Source organism: Neophocaena asiaeorientalis, unplaced genomic scaffold (assembly GCF_003031525.2).
Source record: "Neophocaena asiaeorientalis asiaeorientalis breed wild unplaced genomic scaffold, Neophocaena_asiaeorientalis_V1.1 scaffold391, whole genome shotgun sequence".
In the NCBI taxonomy this organism is placed as follows: domain Eukaryota; kingdom Metazoa; phylum Chordata; class Mammalia; order Artiodactyla; family Phocoenidae; genus Neophocaena; species Neophocaena asiaeorientalis.
In genome coordinates, this window is record NW_020174056.1 from 1,128,997 (window position 1) to 1,151,126 (window position 22,130).

The 22,130-nt window shown below is 36.5% G+C and overlaps 1 protein-coding gene across 6 annotated transcripts in view; it reads left to right on the forward strand.

The window, feature by feature from the left end:
- Positions 1-13,884, forward strand: part of WDR72 (WD repeat domain 72) — a 203,667-nt gene extending 189,783 nt beyond the window's left edge. For 5 of the 6 annotated variants that reach the window (XM_024754341.1, XM_024754342.1, XM_024754344.1 and 2 more), the window contains 2 exons: positions 5,937-6,041; positions 11,545-13,884. In XM_024754341.1, coding sequence (XP_024610109.1) covers positions 5,937-6,041; positions 11,545-11,600 — 161 coding nt within the window. In that variant the 3' untranslated portion in view covers positions 11,601-13,884. Of the gene's footprint in view, positions 1-5,936; positions 6,042-11,544 lie in introns of those variants that run through there. The other variant, XR_003004428.1, reaches the window with a different exon arrangement.
- The last annotated feature ends 8,246 nt before the right edge of the window (positions 13,885-22,130 follow it).

Below are 22,130 nucleotides of genomic sequence, written 5' to 3' on the forward strand. Positions count from 1 at the left end.
TCATCTCTGTAATGAAGTTGTTGGTATTCACCTTTGTTTCAATTAATACATATATTTGGGTAATAAAAAATGAGGAATTTTATCTTCCCCAAAATAAGGCAGGTAGGATCGCCTTCTTTATGTAGTCTGCCTGTTGGCATTAGTAATAGATTGTGGAGGTGTTTGGGTATATTTAAGCTATAAACCCTATGCCTGACCTTAAGATTTCTCCCTTAAACTTCAAGTGAAATTAATCATTGGTTTTTTAATTCTTAGAAATTCTTGTTAGATGCTTTACTCAGTCATTTCATAAATAGTCCAAGTGTCTGTCTCATGTCTTACATTAGGCTAGAGATGTATTTGCTTATTTACCAGCCTTACCAAAGCAACCCATTGTTCAAACATCCTGGATAACAGGAATATTTTTATATCTTAGAGGAATAAAACATTATTTAAAAAGATGCAGTAACCAATTATTACTTCTTTCTCATTCACATTTATCTTCCCCCAAATTAGACATTTAGCTGTTTGTGTCACTGTAGAAGTTAGCTACAAATTTTTTCCCCTTAGATAGTAAAGAATTTGATCCTCTGCATATGTATATTATATATCACAAAATATTTAAATAAAATAATAATTCCAATTCTATATATCTAGTTAGGATACCAAATTTCCAGCATTTGGAAAATTTATTTCTTTACCAACTGAAAAAACCTCATGTTTAAAGCAATTCACACTAGAAAATGTCAGCCAGAAAATAATATTCTGTGTCAGATTACATTTCAGAAAGATAGTAAAACACATAAATCTAATCTTAACTCATCTTGCTGAACTTGCCCATAAAACAGTTATTTCTTAGTTATAAAGCAGCATTAGATATTTTGTTTAATTCTAGGCATTCCTATATGGTATTTTTTTCCAGTTTCCAGTCCACACTGAACACAAAGTAAGCCTGAAGTCTGATGCAGGATGTAGCTATTGCTATTCAAATGTAATCAGGATGTCCTATCACTTGATTATCTCAGTAGATACTCTTTAAGTAGGGGTAATATGTACATAGCTCTTTAGCTGGATATGTTTTTCTGATAAGACATCTGTCCAGAGAGAGCCACTTTGTAAACTGAATTTGTGGTCTGTTCAAATGACATCCTCTTTGTTTACAACCTTAGTGTTATCACTTAAAGTCTTTTCCCTGATTATGCCTCCTTCTAATTTAAAACATACTGCAGTTTTTCGTGATCTGTCAGGATTGCATTAGTATTTAATTCTATTGTACTTGAACTTACTGTAGTTTTTCTTCCTTCTAAACCTGTAGAAAGATTTTTTTTAGTTGATTCATAGTGATGCCTTATTGAGAGGAGACCTAAATTATCAGCCAAAGAAGTGATCAACTCTTGTCCACCATATTGAGCTAGTAGATTTGAACTCAGGTCTTTGACTTCTTTTCCACTGCTCATTCCTCAAATCTGAGTGGACTTTTAATCTTTCATGACCTCTGTAACATGCACATTATTTTTATGCCTTTGAATAAGATGCAATTAAGATTTTTGTCTGAGTTTTATCTGCTAATACAGTGGTTTATTCTATTCAATTGACCAGCATTTCAAACTGTTATATCTTTTTATAAATGATTTTCCTATCAATATCTCCAGTGCTTCCTAAAACTCCATACACATGCTGGATGGGATCTATTTTTTAATCATTTATTAGTCATCATACTGAAAACATTGTTTGGGCTGCAAATTTTATTCACACTGAGAATGATATGGATTTTTACACAAGGGCTCTATATATACTACAGTACTGGCCTAGGTTGGTAGAATGAGCTGCCGTTTGTGTAGATGGATGAAGATTTTTCCCAGTGGTCACTCTCTCACTGGGAGTGGGGAGGATGTTTCTTAAAGTTGTTTGTTGCCTTGGCCTAGCCACCATCAAAATTTACTGAAAATTTGCATTTCCACAAATGATGAGAAAAGGCAGGAAGGAGTTTTTAGACATTAACTGAAAACAAAATAGAGAATAGAGGGAGGTAAAGGAGCATAACCACTGCTGACCCTGTCACCACATTTTTTTCCAGTAAATTCTTCTATAGGGTCTTTGTCATACAATTTTCTGTGCTTCCCCATTATATGTTCTTACGTGTCATTTAAAAACTGATTTTGTATTGTCTACAGTTGAACCGTTTATTTCTTTAGGAATTTCTTTAACACTAATTAAGCACACCGTAGTCAAAAGCATCTTTACAAAGTACGTGGACTTCTCCCTCTATCTAGCTTCCGAAGATATTACAAAGATATTTAGAACACTGGCCTTCTAGTTGTCAATATTTTGAGGTATGTGATGAATAAATGGAACAGCCTTACATCTTTCAGTGGTAGAACTGTCAAGAAGTGTTTGTCTTTTTGCCCCTCGCCCCCCAAATGCAGACTATTTCAGAATGCATTACAGAGGAAATAAACAGTTGATTTTAAGTTAAGGGTGAGCCTAGCAACCATTTGCACTGTATTGATGTCAAAAGTACCTCTCTGCCAAGCTCTAAAATGCATCTTCAAAAACTACTGAAAATATCCAAGAACTTTAGTGACGAGCTACAAATGGACTTTAGTATTGATAAATAAAAGTCAATATGTATAGTGAAAGGAGAGCTTACTGTGATAAATGGGCCCACCATCAGTAAAGATCAAATTATTGACTATCTACGGCGAGGAAAAACCTGTCTATAGCTAACTTCTACAGGTGAGGAGAATTAGCCACAACAGCAATTCAAGAAAAGCTCAAAGAGACATGTAAGGAGAATTCATTAAAAATACATACAAAAGTAGGCAGTAACAGTCTGTTAAATATATCTGTGACCCCAGGCTAATGTATTTCTTTGGCCAGGCCTGGGTTCACACCTTCCCTCTCAAGGAGATTTAATTTAAATTTCACTTCCCAACAAACCCTATTGCAGGGGAATTACCTCTGCATTCCTAAAAACCATGTCACTCTTGGAATATTGTCTCTAATGCTCCTACTAGTTACTTGGTATTATACCTCAACTAGATCACAAGTTGTATGCGGGCACATTAAAAGTGCTTCGTGTTTTTTGTCCCTCACATGGTCTAGCACAGAGCTCTACCCATAATAATGACTAGATCAATATTTGTTGATTTCATCAGTTTTGAAATGATTCATTTACAGAAGCCTAGGCCACACATCATGTCAGAGTTTACTGATGAAACATCACAAGAAACACCCAAAAGAATAATTGCAAAGATTAGCCTATCAAAAAAAAAAAAAAAAGTGGAATGGCAGTAATTAACCTCTCCAATTTCTGTTGTTCCCAATTGACAGAATGTAGGGATTTCTTCCACAGTAGATTTAATTGGATACTCTATAAACTACCCAGTAAAAAAATGGCACATCTTGTACCATCTCAGATTTGGAAGCTAAAGTGTAATTAAGCAAAATATCTGAAGAACAACCCTTTCTCTCTCCTACCCCCACACAAAGCACACCCTCCAAAATCAGAGGTGGAGACAAAAATAGCTGCATTGTACCTTATACTGTGAGTTTAATAAAGATCATGCAGTTAAAGCTACATCTAACTTTCCACTTTTCTTGAAAGATTTGGTATGTCAGTTTATCCTGGGACCACTTTATTGCCACTAAAAATGGTTGCAAGCGTTGACTTCATTGTTCTAATACCATGCTCTCTTCAGCTCTTTGAGGACCCTGTGTCTAGAAGAGTCTTTTGGAGGAATGAATAGATAAATGAATAGATGCAAGTTTTAGATGAAAGAATAGTGTATGGGATCACAAGTGTGATGCAGTTGCCCAAGTAAACACAGATGCTACTTCATTCGTTGTTAGTAATAGATTTAGTTGTATGGTTAATTCCCTATTATAAATACCAATGTAAGTATCTCAGAAAATTAACAAGGTATATAGAGAAGAAAAACCATTAAAGTAGGCCAGAATATTCTGACCAATGTAATAGTACTCTGCAACTTTGATGCATTTAATTATTCCACTTAAACCTTTCACAAAAATCTATGGATTCAAAAATAATCTGTAAGTATGATCTAAACTGAGGAAAACTAAATTAAAGGCAGTGACACCAAAATAACTACTTAGGGCATACATACTACCCATACATACTACTTAGGTGTCTCCTCCCAAGTCATGGACTAACCCACACTACTATTTTGTAAATATGCATCTTTTATCTCAAGTGGGCCTAACAAGAAACCGAGCAGATCAGGTTGAAAGTAACTCAAAGCACATATCCTCCTGGTTCGGGAGGACATCCAGCATGGCATGTCTGCTTCATTCATTTGTTCATCCATTCACCCATTGCACAGATCCTTCAAGAATACTTTCCATAGCCCAGGGCATACAGAGGTAAATAAAACAGACATGGTACCTACTTCCATGTTTTTTTTTTCAGAAAAATCAAATGCAGAAAAGGAAACATTTGGTATGTTTTTTCAAAATCAGAATTTTGTATATTTTTTCTCATATTTTGTTCCCATACAAAAAGTTTTAGAAAAGCAGTGAGTTCAAATGCTATGCTTGCCCTTCCACAGAAAAGAGCAGCACTATCTGTGTTTTGAGAGGGTGGGTGAAACTGGCAAGAATATTTGGACCAGAATCATGTTACAAGTCACCTTTAAATCTGTATATGTGGGCCTCAGGTTATGGTCACCACTGTTATGCACAGTCCATGAAAACAAGACAAGGAGTCTGGGAGGTGTGAGCTCTCCTAAGGTTGCTTTGGACCTCAGGCGGCCCTCCTTTGTATCATTTATCGAATGTGTGAAGCAACACAAGCTTTAGCCTCTGCATTTGCTCCCTTATCTCCTAAGGGAGGCTTACGAACAGCGGCCAGGCCCACTCCCCTGGGCCAACAAACACATTATTTCTTATAAATATCTATGTTAAATATATATAAACATATTATGACTTATAAACCTATATTTTCTCTATTGCATTTATGGCTTATAAATAATATGTTGTGTGTGTTATCAAGACCTGAGAAGACAGTGGTACTTCTCACCGAAGCAATTCGTGATAGACAAAATTCAATTTTGTTTGGCTTCAGACAAGTAAGTATGACATAATTTATATTATTGAAGGCTTGCTTTGTTTTGTTATTCAGGGTGTATTCATGAAGACCATGTCTACTTTTCCTGACAAATGATTCCTTGAACAAATATAACAGGGAAATATGTTACTTGTGGAGAGAATTTAGACAAAGTAGTACAACTCGTGGAAAAATGTGGAAACCTAAGTCTGTGTTTCTCTAACAGAGCTAGTAGTTTGTAATGTGTTTATAGGAAATTTTAGATTCCTACGCTGGCTTCTGTTTCTGTTCATAATTCCTACTCAGAAAATATATCATGACTGAAGACCTACCATTCAAAACACCAGCCCTCCTTATTATCATTTGCAATGTATTCACCCTATCTTTTTAAAGTTATTCTTATAGGGCTTTTTGTGTTTGGAACAATAGTTTTTAATTTGATGAAAGAGAACCAAAATGCATAAAAAGTGTTCATCCACTGTGATTTGTGTGACAAAAGGAACCACTGCAACAGCATAGAGCTGGTCTAATTGAACAGCCTGATGTTCTTCCTTCTGTGTCCTGTTGCTGTTAATTGACTATATTGTTTTAGATTTATGCATTAAAAATACGATTTCTACTTCGAAGGGATCACTTTGTTACTTTGTAGCTTTTAAGCTGATGCCATGAACTTATTTTTCTTCTAAGATAAAGTCTCATCTATAGATTTTTCAACTAATTACATGTCTGCCAATACATACTTAGAGGATACATTTTATTTCAATTTATTATTTGTGTTTACATAGTGTGTCCCTGGAAATATCTGTGGAAATGAAAGGAAATGTTTAATGGTGTTTATTACTACTTTTTCATCGCTCTCTTTCTCTTTCTTTGCTCTCTCCTTTTTTAATAGCTCCAGTCAGTCCGGTCAAGCATGACAGCAACTCAAACTCGGCAAACTTCCAAGACACCGAGGACATGCCTGACAGATGTGTCCTGGAAGAGTCTGAGAATTCAGGTGAAAGCCATTTAAAAATAGTCAAGTATAAATGATAAATTTGACACAGCTTTGGGGTCCTTGGAAGAGAGTGGGGGGAGAGGACATTGTAATGCTGTTTTCTCTTAGCAGCTGCACTGTCAAATTAATGGTCACCTCCAGGGGTCACAGTGTGGAGCTGTTATCTTTTCCTCTTTCATCAAGAATTCAGCTGGAGGAAGTACAAAGGCTTTATGACTGAGAAGGGAAGCTGACACTATTAGTTCATTATCATCAATTTTAGGCTAAAGTGGTTAATAGGAGCAGAGATTGGAAACTGGAAAAATGGCAACATTTTAAATATTTCAAATAATGGGATCAAGTGGGAATGGAGAACTAGGGGGAAAAGAGAAACAGATCGTCATCATTACTATCTGTTTTACCTCTCTAAATACAAACTGAACTCTAAAAGGGATGAGAGGATTTTAGCATAACAGTAATGAACAAATGGACAGTGTCAACTGTTTAGAACAAAACAAAATAGTAACCCTTCCTCACTCAATAAGATTTACCCTATGTCCAAGTTACTAATGTTTGTATTCTCTTTGTGGGAAGAACAGACAGAAATGTGCTGGAAGGATATGTCCAGGAATGCTTAAGCATGAATTTTTGTTTTGAAGCATGCCTTGTCTTTAACAACTAATTAATTAAGAGAAAAAAAATCTTGTGAGAGTTGAACGACAATTCCTGGTTCACTACAAAGCCATAAGGTGCTAGAAGATGCCTTATTACCACGAGTGAAAGAGTTAACTATCTTCCCCCACTGAACGTTTTTCTTTCCTGTTTTCTCTGGCCGCTGTGTACTCTCTAACCTCTCACATCTTTGTGTGCTGATCCATGTATCAGATTTTTGATTCATCCTCTCTGTGGCCTGTCAGCTTAGTTAAGAGATTTCCAAATCTTGTAGCCTTCGCTGACAGGGGGCAGCTGCAAACAGTCCCCTGATCCTTCCCCGAGGAGAGCTACTGAGATTTAATTTTCAGTGAAAGGTGCAGCCTGCAATCTATGTCAGGTCCCCTAAGTCATCTCGGAACCCCGATAGGCCCAGTCGCAATGGCTTGTATTTCAGTCCCCTCCACTACACCAAGATTCCTCAAAAGATGAACTGCTGCTGGGTGTCTGTTCTCAGCCACACTTCTGCTTCAGAATCCATGGAACTGAGAAATGGCATCTTTAGCAATGAGAGAAATTTTTCATTAGCACATTAGCCCCAACCCCTGCCATAATATCCAAACGACAAATGTAGATGTGTCCCACGTGAAAAGGGAGCGGGTAGTGGTAGCATCAGATTTCTATTAAAATTATTTTTAAATTACTTTTAGTTCTGACTAAAATTTTGTCTAATTTTCACTAGGTTTTTAAACTGTTTTAAAAACAGTTTAAAAACCTAGTTTTTAAACTAGGTTTCTATCAATCATTTAACAGGCAGTTAAATCCACGAGGCAAGTTTTTAACCGAAGGGTTCATTGCTTTGGGCAAGAATAAATAGATCAGCTTTATACTGTTCCAAAAGTAGAATAAATTTCAGTCATCCCTCAATATGAGTGGAATTGTAGTGAGATTCAAATATAGCATAGTCTATCTGATTGATATAAACAAAAGGATATATCAAAAAGAAAGATCAATTAGAAAATATAGGTGCTGATAAAGAATCTTAACTTAAAAAGTGAGTACCATTCTATACATTGGACATCATTAAACTGGTAATAAAGAATGAATTACTCTGGCTTTTTCCTCTGTCCATTCCTGCATTTTAAGACATCTTGCCTTATAGGCCTAGAAACCTCTGGAGAGTTCACTACTGGTCTCACTGCCTTCCACTGAGAATTTGTGGCTTGGTTGTCATGGAGACATCGTATTTCTCCAAGAATTGCTCATATTGATCCGTGGCCAGGCGTAAATGGCCAAGCGAGTGTGAGGAATAAAGGGGGCTGGGCAGTCCTATAAAATGACCAGGGCTTGTGGGTTGGAAATAAGCTCATAGCAAACACTTAGGTAAAAAGAAAGAAGCAGTTTTATTTTGTTTCAAGATTTCTTTCTGCACTTTGGGCCATTGTCTTCCTTCTCTATGAACTGAAAGAAACTTGTTAGTCACTTGTCATGTCAGATCTTTGGTGCTTGTCCTGACACAGCTGTCAGCCTTCCAGCTCTGTGCAGTTCAGGGACACACAACAAAGAGGCAGTGACATGAATTATTTATTGCTCCTTGTGTGGATAAAATTCTGTGATAAGAAATTAAGACACTTCTGACAGGGGTGCTTGTTTAGTAAGAAAGATTTTGATGAGAGAGTGCAGTTCCTTGAAGTCTGAGCATTTGAGAGGCAAAATTCTTAAAACTGAGCATGAAGGAAGATTTGTGAAATTGGTGGCATGGTAGGACTTCCTTGTACTGTGAAAATATGACTGTCCACTTCTCAGCGTCCAAAAATTAACTTCAAAATATCAAGTCATTCAAATGTAGGGCCTCCAAAACTATAAACATTACTTTGGTTGTTTAGTTAACTCTATTTACCATGTACAGGTGGTGTTTCTCTGGAAAGCATGTTTAACTGCCTTTGTTAGAAGAAAAAACAAAATTTGGGATTTTTAAATGGTAAGCTTTGAGAAGATGTTCTCAAACCAAGAGAACTGCTTCAGTAGCTGAGCTTATAATTTCATTAGTATAGTCATTATTTCTTGTATGGAAAGGAGTGTATTTAAATATGAATGAATTATTCTTCCCATTTTCACCTGGAATATTATCACTTATTTAAAATTCTTTTTAACATTTTCATGTACATGCAAAATCCCCTAGTTACAAAGTTGAATGTGGTCAGTCTTTTGGCTTTAATGGATATTGACCTTACATGGTTTTTATCTATGTAATTCTAAATGACTAATATATTTATTACATCATTTTTAGTTAATAGCCCAGTTGTTCAAACAGCATCTGGAAAATGAAAACAAAAAAATCATTTTCCTATTCAAGCACAGTTCAAGAATATTGCCTCATATATTCTTCTCTCTAAGGAAAGATTTCTTGGCAGATTCTCTACACATCATATTACTTTAGCTCATATAGCTTTATATTGCTCATATCAACTAGTTTGCATTTGCAGAGAGTAAGAAAACTTGAAGTACAGAAAAACTAAAACAATTTTTTAAAAGATGAAGTTGAAATGTTTTAAATGTTGATAGAGCATTTAAAAATATCAGTAATAAAATCAAACTTTTAGAATTTATATGAAACAGTAAGGTTGACTTTGCAAACTGACTGTCTTTGAATAAAATGGGTTTTGAACTCAGTATGTAGTTTGTTTATTTTTTCATTGACATCACTGCTTCTCCAGCACTGAATTGACTAGGATGACCCATTAGTAAATGGCCTGGAGTGTGCATATAGGTCACAATTTAGATACCTGGTGGAGTGGTCATTCACCCAGTCTCTAAAGCGCTCTACCTTATTCATCACGCCATTGTGATCTCTTTATTGGTTCAAGCTGTATACCCAGGTGGGTGCCTGCAGTCCATTAAGGTTGGCAAAGCACCTTTAGACCAGAGCATTCTTGTTACTCTGAGCCAGCTAGTGAACCTGGAGGTCTTGTCTGATCGGTTAAGGCCTCCCTCAGCAGTGTCTTTTCTTTGGAATAATTCATTAGCAACGAGTTTTGACTCACAGGTGAATCCCAGATTGAAGTTTCTGGCTTAGACTCTGTGAAGTCTACTGGCTTCTTCACCAGCATTTATACATTCCTGGAACCTGTGGGAATAACTTCAATGTCTAGTAATAGAAGCACTGAGACAACCTGTGAACTTGCAGCTCCCTTTTTTGAGTTTTTAGGGCCATTAGGCTTTCTTTCTTTGGCTCTTTAAGGCCTGGTTGCTTTTGAAACTGAAAGATGTTATCACAAAAATAGTTCAGTTTAGTCTTTTGATGGTTAACTTCTTATTAACTGTTTCATGCACAGTGATTATAGCTCAATCCCCAATCTCCAGAATATTAAAAAAGTGTTCCTTGCCCCTCATCTTTGTACTCATGATGATAAAAAATTTAGTGTGACATTCACAAATTTTATCCAAGTGTTAATGAGAAACCTTGAGCTTTTGTCACCTTATTGGCTTGGAAAATTAAGAATTTCACTTCCTAGTGCACCAGGGATAGTGCACTTAAATATAGCTTCAGCTGAAAATAGTAGTGACGAGAGAGAACTTGGAAGTACAAAAAAAAAGGATTCAGATAAGCATTTTTATGTCATTCTGAAGTAGTTTATAATCGGTATGCATCTGCCATTAACAGAACACTTCAGTGGTTTTTATATAGCACGTTATGTAGATCTACATACATCATTGTTAATCAATATTGCATTTGCATGAATCTGATGAACAAAACTAGATTTCTTACAGTTTCCTAGGGGATACTACGTTGTGAAAAGCCAAGGTTGTTTTTTTTTTTTTTTTAATTCTATTCTTGCTCATGAATCACCAGCAAAAATCAGGTAACAGAAAGTAGGACAGACTCAGGAGTGGAGTGTTGGAGATGGCTGATGATGATGTGCGAAGCAGAAAAAATGTAGAATGTGCGAGCAGCCCATCAATCATAGCCATCAAGAACACACTTCTTATGTTTAGTGGTAAAAAAAACGTTCCAGAAGAAGTAAGAACAATTTCAGTAGTAAAAACATGTACGCTCTGTCTTCCAGTTGCGTTTAACAATATCAATATTGTAAATAATTTACCCAAAGGGAAAATTTTAAGCATTAATCTAATAACCTTTAAAGGACATAAAATTCTAGGCATATATATGTAATACATATATAATACAATTCTGAATATTGGTTTAGCTAAAGTAAATAATCAGCTTTTTGAGTTTTTGCCAGTAGGAGTGGGAGTCACTATGATTAGTCACAACATTAATATAAATGTGTTTAGAAGTAGTTTACTGAGGCACAGTGCTCCAATTATTCAAATTAATTTAATCAAGTGATCTTTTAGCCTGCAATAATCATCCAAGTAGTCTGAGAAGTATGTGCGATTTTTTTTATTCCATAGCTCAAACCATATTTCAACTGACATTTATAACATTTGGTCCTAAAACTGCAGTTGTGAGTTTCTCTAAGAACAATTCAGCTGCTTGAAATTTATGGAAATTTACTAATTTCAAACTTGATTCATCTTGTTGACAACTTTTTACCTTTCTCGGTGATTAGAAAAGACCTATACCAATAAGATGTGCAATTAAAATACATTTACCTGAGGCCTGGTTTATAAGAATTTCTTTATTGTCTTAACATTTTATTTCATATAGAAAAAGAAATGTAGAAATTATAGGTAATTCCTTTCTTCCTTCCTTCTTCCATTTCTTCACTTATTTCTTTCCTCATTTCCTCCCTCCTTTCATCCTCCCCTCTCTCCCACCCTTCCTCTCTCCCTTCCTTCCTCCTGCCCTTTCTTCTCTCTTATTTCTTTATTTTACCATATAACCCAAGATAATCTGTTTTCTTTCCAGGTGAACGAAGGCATCATTTATGGATAGCAAAGGTGTGCTCCTGCAAGCTGTGCTAAATGGAATCTCATCTGTTGAACTGGATTTGGACAAATTAAGAAACCCCAAACATGCCAGTTGTTTATCATTGTGTATAAGCTATGTTGTTATTAGTCTAGTTATTAATTTGTAGTAAATCTGCTGATACTTTGGCCAGAGTCATTACCGATGGAAAATATTCAAATTCATCTAATTTTAGAAAATCATTGTCTAAATCATTCAATGCCTCTTACTTTTGCTTGACTATTTCCAACAAGGAGTGCCAGCCCACAGACACAAATTTAATACCATTTTACATTTTCTTCCATTTTTCAGTTCCTGAATTATATAACCCTATTGCTTTTAAACAATGTAACAATGCTTTTAAATTTAATGTTGCTTAAATGTATTTGATCTAAAACTTTACCGAATTTGTTTCATTTGTTAGGTTAGGATATTTTGTCTTAGTAGATGCTTTAATTCAGATCAATCACCCTATGGTAAATCTCATCCTTAAACATGAAATGTCAACAAATAGCCAATTCCATTTAGTCATCAATTAGCCCAAATAAGTGATACACAGTATAACAGGGACCAATCTTGTGCAGTCAAGTTAATTTAGACTTCTAATGACATAGAGGCTAATGTCTTTCACTAAAGGTTGATCTTGTTGGCCATATACATGTAAACTAGGGAAGGGGAATCTACTGATAGCACATCACAACTGATCTTTAATAAGTAAAAACTCTTGTAGTTCTGTTCCCAGAAAGAAGCTTGACTAGCAGGAATTCTCAAACTAAAATATGGGAAGCAATATAAATAAGAACAGACATAAAGTGCTCATATATTAAGGCCTTTAGTGATCTGATTTATTTGCTGTGATTTATATTGTATAATTCCTGAATTTATAGAAAATCATCAAGAAGATTATTAATGTGCATATGAATACAAATATTGACTGATCCATAGAAAAATGGAAATAAAGTGTTAAATATATGATATATATCTTTATATATCTATCTAATAGGGAAGTTATAGTCACTTCAATTCAACAAACATTTTTTGGGGCATCAGCATCAGGTTCTGTACAAGGGAGGATGCAGTGGGCAAGGGAGAGGGGGAGATTAGAGAATAGAGCTATAAAATTGAAATAGAATGGTTTCTACCCTTACAGAGCTTATAATTAATGATTGGAGTAAATGAATATACCAGAACTAGAGAGGTGAGTGTGACTGTTTTAAAATAGACAAAAATGTGTGTTCTTTTCTTTCCTAAAAGATGATATTACTTGAAATTACTTTTGAGTTGTATGTCACTAACAATAACATATTGTTAACATGAATAATGATGGAAAATTACCATCCTTTGAAAAAATATACATATATGTGTGTGTGTGCGTCCCTCACCCCTCTGAAAATTGTCAAAAGACATGTGGAACAAATTTCAAAATAAGGGAAGGTGGCAAGCTAGGCAATGGAACACATTTTCTTGCACGCTGTGTTCTGGCTCTGAAAGCCATTACAAGGAGGACTCCCAGAAATATTATTAATGATAGCAATATCAAATAAGGATATATCCTCTCACAAGGGCAATTTTAATAGTTGAAACTAATTCAGATGCTCAAGTTCTGTTATGCTTATTAAAAATAAACTTCTTTGTTTTTATAGCTATGTCCTATTATTCTTTTTTCAAAGAAGAATAAAAGTAAGTTTAAATAGTTGCCATATTTAGCATTTTTTCAGGTCCAAGGAAACCAATATTGAATTCTTGATAAATGTTTTATTATGTCACTAGCTATAGGAAATTAGAAGTAGCATAACCCTGACATTACTAAATGAAAATTTTAAGATTTTTTTGGTAACACAGTTTATAGTTGCTAAAATTTAAAAATTCCTATCGAATGACTAATTAAAATCTTTTATCAATATGAATTTTGGAGACCAACACCATTAATTATCAAAACTTTTAATTCCTAAAAATGAGAGTTTTAGAGATAGACATATAAATAATGTTCCCTGATATACATGTGCAAGTGTATTTATGACACAGATCCACTAGTCTGTTTAAAAATAATGATATTGACTTACTTTCAACATGTTTCAGGAATTTCTGTTGTGAGGAGAATTTGAAATAGTAAATTGCCACACAAGTAAATGGATCACTCATATCGTACCTAGAAACTCAAAACTGACTGCCTCTTAATTAGGTATTTGTCCCTTTGTATGTACAGTCTTAGGTAAGAGTGGAGTAATTGTATTAGCAAACAAATGTGTTTGTATCCAGAGTCTTCCTTGGCATTGTAATAAGTAAATCATTTAAAAATTACATTGGGCTTCTTTCTTGGTAATCATCTTGGTGATGTTTATGATTACATATTTTACTCCAAGGAATATCATATTTTCAAATTTGCAAGCCTGGGTTCTGTTATTCATTGTGGAGTTACACACTGGCAATATTGCATAAGGGAAGAATCTAGGTTTAAGAGCCAGAACTTCACTGCCATGTGTCTAGGCAGCATGTCCTTGCTGTGCATCTCAGAGCCTCGCTTCCCCATCCATGTAGAGAGCTCCCTCAAAGGCCTCGTCCAGAGGCCCTGTACGAGATGGTTTATGGAAAGCAATCTGAACACTGTAAAACACTTCAAATATAAGGTAAAATTTATAGCATTATAAACACGGAACGGTGGCCTCAGGCCTGAAATATTCTGTTGCTATTTTAGAAACTAAGTTAAGGCTACTTTAAACATGTCACTATTAGAAAAACAATAAGAAATATTTTACTAAGTATTAACATTCTATCTCAAGATGGTAGTATTGGGGTATTTTTTGTTTCCTTCCTTGTACATTTCCCTCCAATGTTCTGTATTTAAAAGCCTTTTATAATTATTAATATGAAAATTTTAGAAATTTTCTCTTCAGTCTTTAGAGGGCACATTATAATAATTGAAGTTTTAAAATTTAAGTTTTATGCCAGATGTTTAAAAAGAAGGCTCAGAATTTATTAATTCCAATTGACTTTAAAGTCATTTTTACAGAATGGGCTCTTTCATGTAATTTTAAAATTTCTATTGCATACATTTTGATTACACAGTTATTTAAAAGTAGTGCTATATATTCTTTGGTTCTCCACAAAATGTTATTTTACGTGTAAAGTGCTCAAAGTTGTGTCTAATCTCATATGGAAGTCATTACTTTGTAAACATGTACCTAGTTAGCAATGTAAAATACTTTCAAAATGAACTGTGACCAAAAAAGTTGCAAAGTTAAAACTTTCTTGAGTGGATATCTTTCTGATGAAGCTACATGGCTTCCTGTACAATGGTCCCCAGACGACTTTGCACTGTGATTTCATCAACAAGGACCCTACAGATAGCATGTATGAGAAAAACGTAAACTAAAAATTAACAGATCTTCCAGTAAGAGCATGCCACTGGAAACTCTCACCCAACTGTGACCTCTGAAGACAGCATGCGTCACTTCATGTCATTGGCAGGGCAGGGACTGGGGTGAGGTTGTCCTAGTACCACTCACTCACTCACTCTCACCCTCATCAGACCTTATCAGATTCTATCTTCACTTAAGATTTCAATGTCATGGATTTTTTGCATTAATTTGATTTTTATAAATATTGTGTTAAAATATATTTATCTTGATTACTGAATTTTTTGCCACCGTCTAGCCTTAGGCTCTATTCATTACGTCTGGGATAAATTCACTTTTATCCCAGAAAGCATAGTGCAGGTATATAGACTGTGACAACTTCATCATTATGAGCATGATTATAATGATACAAATGGTAAGAAATAGTTGTTTTAATACCATGTGAAAACCGAAGCCATAGACCATTGAAAATGTTTTAAATGGCTTATTTCTAGTGGTATACAGGGGGAAATGTTGAGCACATAGAGTGCTCCCTTTTGACATTGTTTTTCCAAATGCCCTTTTTTCATTGCACAGACAAGGTTTTCCCATCGTTGTTTTTAGGGATCCTTCTGTCTTCAACTTGTTACTAATTGGAAAGGTAGCAGTGATTTTTTTAATTCAAGGATACAAGGTTTTTAACATCAAAGATGACTAGTACATGTTTAGTACAACACTGTGCCTAAATCTGGAAAGTGCCAAACGCCAGCAAAATGCCAATATTCATAACATGATGCAATAGCGGTAACTGCTTGGTACTTGCTTACAAAACCTATCATTTATTCACTTAGCAATTATTTTAATTGCAATTATCTGTAAAGTCATCAATCGGCTTTTCGATCTTGCATGTGTATCTTCTAGGGAGAATGTGTTTCACACAGCCTCAGTCACTGAGCATCATGGCCCTCAGATGATGCCATCCAAGATAAAAGGAAGATCTATGACATGTTCTTGACATATCACAAGTTTCCTTTAGACTTTTAAAGAGATTTCCTGTTAGTTCTGAAGTGGTAACTGCATTTCCTATCAGAAATAACCATTCTTATCTATATCAAAAGAATTCTTACATTCATGTTATCACCATTTGCATCAACTTATAGTTATAATCAACTGAGGAAACATTTTATTTATTTCTTCCTCTTATATTTTAAAGCCTGCAGGCTTGGGGGGGGTGGGGGGAAACTATAGGACAGTAAGATTGAGAGCCTTCATCCTCTCCCTGAGACAGTCATTGTCACAGGGATCAAGTTGCACTTAGGACTGTTTTGATGGTAAGGAAGATTTCCTTGGATCAGCCCCTATTTCATACAGTCAGTGTATTCCCACCAATCTACACAAAACTGCTCCAGTTTCTACAAGAATTTGAGACAAGAAGTGAGGTGAAAATAGTGAACACTATCACTTCAGTTGTGATTGGGATAGTCAATTAAAGGAACAAATATGGAGATTTCTAAAGTATGTTTTCATAGAAAGTATATTGCAGCTGATGCTTGTCTGGATAGGGGTTGGGTTTTGTTTGTAGTCTTCCCGTCATGTAGGTGGCAGCAACACTCAAGGCTAGAAATTTTCTTTCACAGTCTCTGAGCTGTAGTCCATAGCATATACTTACTAAAAATCCTTGTGGAAGAGAAAAGGTTTAAGTATAGAGACAAATATCTCTGTGTCTTCACATATCGCTAATGTGCTATTTTAAGGGTGTGCTAAAGCTGTTCCCATAATGTGAAAACATTCATCATTTTTGTTAATACAGAAGTCATATTCTACCCTCATACATGTTTGCAGTATTAGGTTCCTGTTTATTTACTAGGATCTTACTTCTTTACCTTCTCTCAGGCTAAAGACTCTCTGAAGAAAAAGGAAGAAAACTCTGCTTTATTTCACTACCACCTAAGCTTTCCTGGGAAATGGTGAAAGTATGTCCCTTTATTCTTTGTAAGCATCTAAGAAGCCAGGGTATATAGTAAATGTGGAGAGATTTTACTTTAGTCATCCAAATAAAGCCATTTTCTCTTATTGTCCTAACTGGAGGTGACTGCATTCAAGTTAGTTCTGTGTGCAAATCAAATGAAGGCTCTGTCTGAGCTGAGAGGGCACCTGAAAGTGAGGCCAGAAAACAAATAGAAGGTGTTGAGCCATTGCATTGATGGGGGTTACTGCCTTGAGAAAGCTGGTGAAGTGAAACCAGGATGCCTACCTTTATGTAAATAAGTGTGCCCTTCCTTAGTATTGGAAACTAATGAGCAGTGAGATTTTCTTTAATTCCTGGCATTCTGCTAGAACTAGGATATGTGATAGCAAGCATAGGTAGCTTTTGTGAAGGAATCTTCAGTGTTCTTTTTATACAGGGCTGGTCAACGTGTCCAAAATAGCAAGCAAATATATACCACTCCAGGCACAGGTGAAGCAAAAGGTGAGGAGAGGGTTCTATATCTAATACCTTTTAATCTGGTTTTCACTGTTCCTCACTTCTTTTGTTCTTTACATCCTTGATCACTTTCTCCAAATACCTATGTAGTTTAATGCAGGTATTTTGCATTGCAGCAGGCATTGCACATGGAGTCTTCAGTACTATCATTGCATGTCATACCTTCACTTGCTTACTAGCTGTTCGACATTACAAAAGTAGTTTCATATACTACCCGGAACCTCAATTTTCTCATCTATACATTGGGACTAACAATTCCAATCTCTCAATTACCATATGCATGTACAGTATTACTGATACAATAGTACAAATCACTGAAATTACTACACATACCAAAAATGCCTGGTTTTAGAATCTTAATTATAGCTAACTATCATGGCACTCCAGTGCTTGAATAAGTGCTTTAACTCAGATTAGGGACAGCACTTTGGCATAAACATTCTAAAAAGTCTGTTTTAATAAAAGCCTTTTCTTTTAAAATGTTTCATGTTAACTTAGCACTCCCAGGATCAAGAACTAGTTTAGAAGTTTTCAACAGTTTATTTTAAGGTCAAAGCTGGAGGCAACTTCAAGATGGCGGAGGAGTAAGACACGGAGATCACTTTCCTCCCCACAAATACATCAAAACTACATGTATATGTGGAACAACTCCTACAGAACACCTACTGAACGCTGGCAGAGGACCTCAGACTTCCCAAAAGGCAAGAAACTTCCTGTGTACCGGGGTAGGGCAAAAGAAAAAAGGAAAAACAGTGACAAAAGAATAGGGACAGGACCTGCACCTCTGGGAGGGAGCTGTGAAGGAGGAAAAGTTTCCACACACTAGGAAGCCCCTTCAGTGGCGGAGACAGGGTGGTGGGGGGAAGCTTCAGAGTCATGGAGGAGAGCACAGAAACAGGGGTGCAGAGGGCAAAGCTGAGAGACTCCTGCATAGAGGATTGGTGTCGACCAGCACTCACCAGCCTAAGAGGCTTCTTTGCTGCCCTGCCGGGGCGGGCGGGGGCTGGAAGCTGAGGCTCAGGATTCGGAGGTCAGATCCCAGGGAGAGGACTGGGGTTGGCGGTGTGAACACAGCCTGAAGGGGGTTAGTGTGCCACAGCTAGCCGCGAGGGAGTCGGGGAAAATGTCTGGACCTGCCTAAGAGGCAAGAGACCATTGTTTTCAGGGTGCACGAGAAGAGAGGATTCAGAGCCCCACCTAAACAAGCTCCAGAGACAGGCGTGAGCTGCGGCTATCAGTGCGGACAGCAGAGACGGGCATGAAACGCTAAGGCTGCTTCTGCAGACACCAAGAAGCCTGTGTGCAAGCACAGATCACTATCCATACCTCCCCTCCTAAGAACCTGTGCAGCCTGCCACTGCCAGGGTCCCGTGATCCGGGGACAACTTCCCCAGGAGAACACACGGCGCGCCTCAGGCTGTTGCAACAGCACACTGGCCTCTACCACCACACGCTTGCCCCACATTCCATACCCCTCCCTCCCCTCGGCCTGAGTGAGCCAGAGCCCCCTAATCAGCTGCTACTTTAACCCCATCCTGTCTAGGCGGGGAACAGATGCCCTCAGGTGACCTACACGCAGAGGCAGGGTCAAATCCAAAGCTGAACCCCGGGAGCTGTGTGAACAAAGAAAAGAAAGGGAAATTTCTCCGTGCAGCCTCAGGAGCAGCAGATTAAATCTCCACAATCAACTTGATGTACCCTGCATCTGTGGAATAGCCGAATAGACAACGAATCATCCCAAAATTGAGGCAGTGGACTTTGGGAGCAACTGTAGACTTGGGGTTTACTTTCTGCATCTAATTTGTTTCTGGTTTTATGTTTATCTCAGTTTGGTATTTCGAGCTTATTATCATTGGTAGATTTCTTTATTGATTTGGTTGCTTTCTTCCGTGTTTTTATATGTTTCTATTTTTTTCCTTTTTCCCTTTTTGTGAGTGCGTGTGTATGTGTATGTTTCTTTGTGTGATTTTCTCTGTATAGCTTTGTTTTTGCCATTTGTCCTAGGGTTCTGTCTATTTTTTGTTCTTTTTTTTAGTATAGTTTTTAGTGCTTGGTATCATTGATGGATTAATTTTTTGGTTTGGTTGCTCTCTTTCTTTCTTTCTTTTTTTAAATTATTTTAATATTTTTATTTTGAATAGTTTTTTAATTTAATAACTTTATTTCATTTTATTTTACTTTTTTTCCTTCCTTCCTCCCTCCCTCCCCCCACCTCTCTTCTCTCTCTCCCTCTTTCTTTCTTTCTCCCTTTACTTCTGAGCCGTGTGGCTGACAGGGTCTTTATGCACTGACCAGGTGTCAAGCCTGAGCCTCTGAGGTGGGAGAGCTGAGTTCAGGACATTGGTCCACCAGAGACCTCCCGGCCACATGTAATATCAAACAGCAAAAGCTCTCCCAGAGATCTACATCTCAATGCTAAGACACAGCTCCACTCAACGACCAGCAAGCTATAGTGCTGGACACCCTATGCAAAACAACTAGCAAGACAGGAACACAACTCCACCCATTAGCACAGAGGCAGCCTAAAATCATAATAAGTTCACAGATACCCCAAAACACACTACCGGACGTGGTCCTGCCCACAAGAAAGACAAGATCCAGCCTCATCCACTAAACACAAGCAGCAGTCCCCTCCACCAGGAAGCCTACACAACCCACTGAACAAACGTCACCCACCGGAGGCAACACCAAAAACAATGGCAACTACGAATCTGCAGCGAGCAAAAAAGGAGACCCCAAACACCGTAAGTTAAGCAAAATGAGAAGACAGAGAAATACACAGCAGATGAAGGAGTAAGGTAAAAACCCACCAGACCAAACAAATGAACAGGAAATAGGCAGTCTACCTGAAAAAGAATTCAGAGTAATGATAGTAAAGATGATCCAAAATCTTGGAAACAGAATGGAGAAAATACAAGAAACGTTTAACAAGGACCTAGAAGAATTAATGAGCAAACAAACAATGATGAACAACACAATAAATGAAATTAAAAATTCTCTAGAAGGAATCAACAGCAGAATACCTAAGGCAGAAGAATGGATAAGTGGCCTGGAAGATAAAATAGTGGAAATAACTACCGCAGAGCAGAATAAAAAAAAAAAAAAACGAAAAGAATTGAGGACAGTCTCAGAGACTTCTGGGACAACATTAAACACACTAACATTCGAATTATAGGGATCCCAGAAGACGAAGAGGAAAAAAACGGGACTGAGAAAATATTTGAAGAAGTTATAGTTGAAAGGAAATAGTCAAGTCCAGGAAGTGCAGAGATTCCTATACAGGATAAATCCAAGGAGAAACATGCCAAGACATATTAATCAAACTATCACATATTAAATACAAAAAAAATATTAAAAGCAGCAAGGAAAAAGCAACAAATAACATACAAGGGAAACCCCATAAGGTAAACAGCTGATCTTTCAGAAGAAGCTCTGCAAGCTAGAACTAGGGAGCGGCAGGACGTATTTACGTGATGAAAGGAGAAAGCCTACAAGATAAGTCTACCCAGCAAGGATCTCATTCAGATTCGACCGAGAAATTAAAAACTTTACAGACAAGCAAAAGCTAAGAGAATTCAGCACCACCAAACCAGCTTTACAACAAATGCTAAAGGAATTTCTCTAGGCAGGAAACACAAGAGAAGGTAAAGATCTACAATAACAAACCCAAAACAATTAAGAAAATGGTAATAGGAACATACATACTGATAACTACCTTAAATGTAAATGGATTAAATGCTCCAACCAAAAGACACAGACTGGCTCAATGGATACAAACGTAAGACACATATATATGCTGTCTACAAGAGACCCATTCAGACCTAGGGACACATACAGACTGAAAGTGAGGGGATGGAAAAAGATATTCCATGCAAATGGAAATCGAAAGAAAGCTGGAGTAGCAATTCTCATATCAGACAAAATAGACTTTAAAATAAAGTCTATTACAAGAGAAAAAGAAGGACACTACATAATAATCAAGGGATCAATCCAAGAAGAAGATATAACAATTGTAAATATTTATGCACCCAACATAGGAGCACCTCAATACATAAGGCAAATGCTAACAGCCATAAAAGGGGAAACTGACAGTAACACAATCATAATAGGGGTCTTTAACACCACACTTTCACCAATGGACAGATCATCCAAAATGAAATTAAATAAGGAAACACAAGCTTTAAATGACACATTAAATGAGATGGACTTAACTGATATTTATAGGACATTCCATCAAAAAACAACAGAATACAATTTCTTCTCAAGTGCTCATGGAACATTCTCCTGGATAGATCATATCTTGGGTCACAAATCAAGCCTTGGTAAATTTAAGAAAACTGAAATCGTATCAGTGATCTTTTCTGATCACAATGCTATGAGACTAGATATAAATTACAGGGAAAAAACTGTAAAAAAATACAAACACATAGAGGCTAAAAAATATGCTACTAAATAACCAAGAGATAACTGAAGAAATCAAAGAGGAAATCAAAAGATACCTAGAAACAAATGATAATGAAAACACGACGACCCAAAACCTATGGGGTGCAGCAAAAGCAGTTCTAAGAGGGAAGTTTATAGCAATACAATCCTACCTCAAGAAACGAGAAACATATCAAATAAACAACCTAACCTCACAACTAAAGCAATTAGAGAAAGAAGATAAAAGAAACACCAAAGTTAGCAGAAGGAAATAAATCATAAAGAGCAGATCACAAATAAATGAA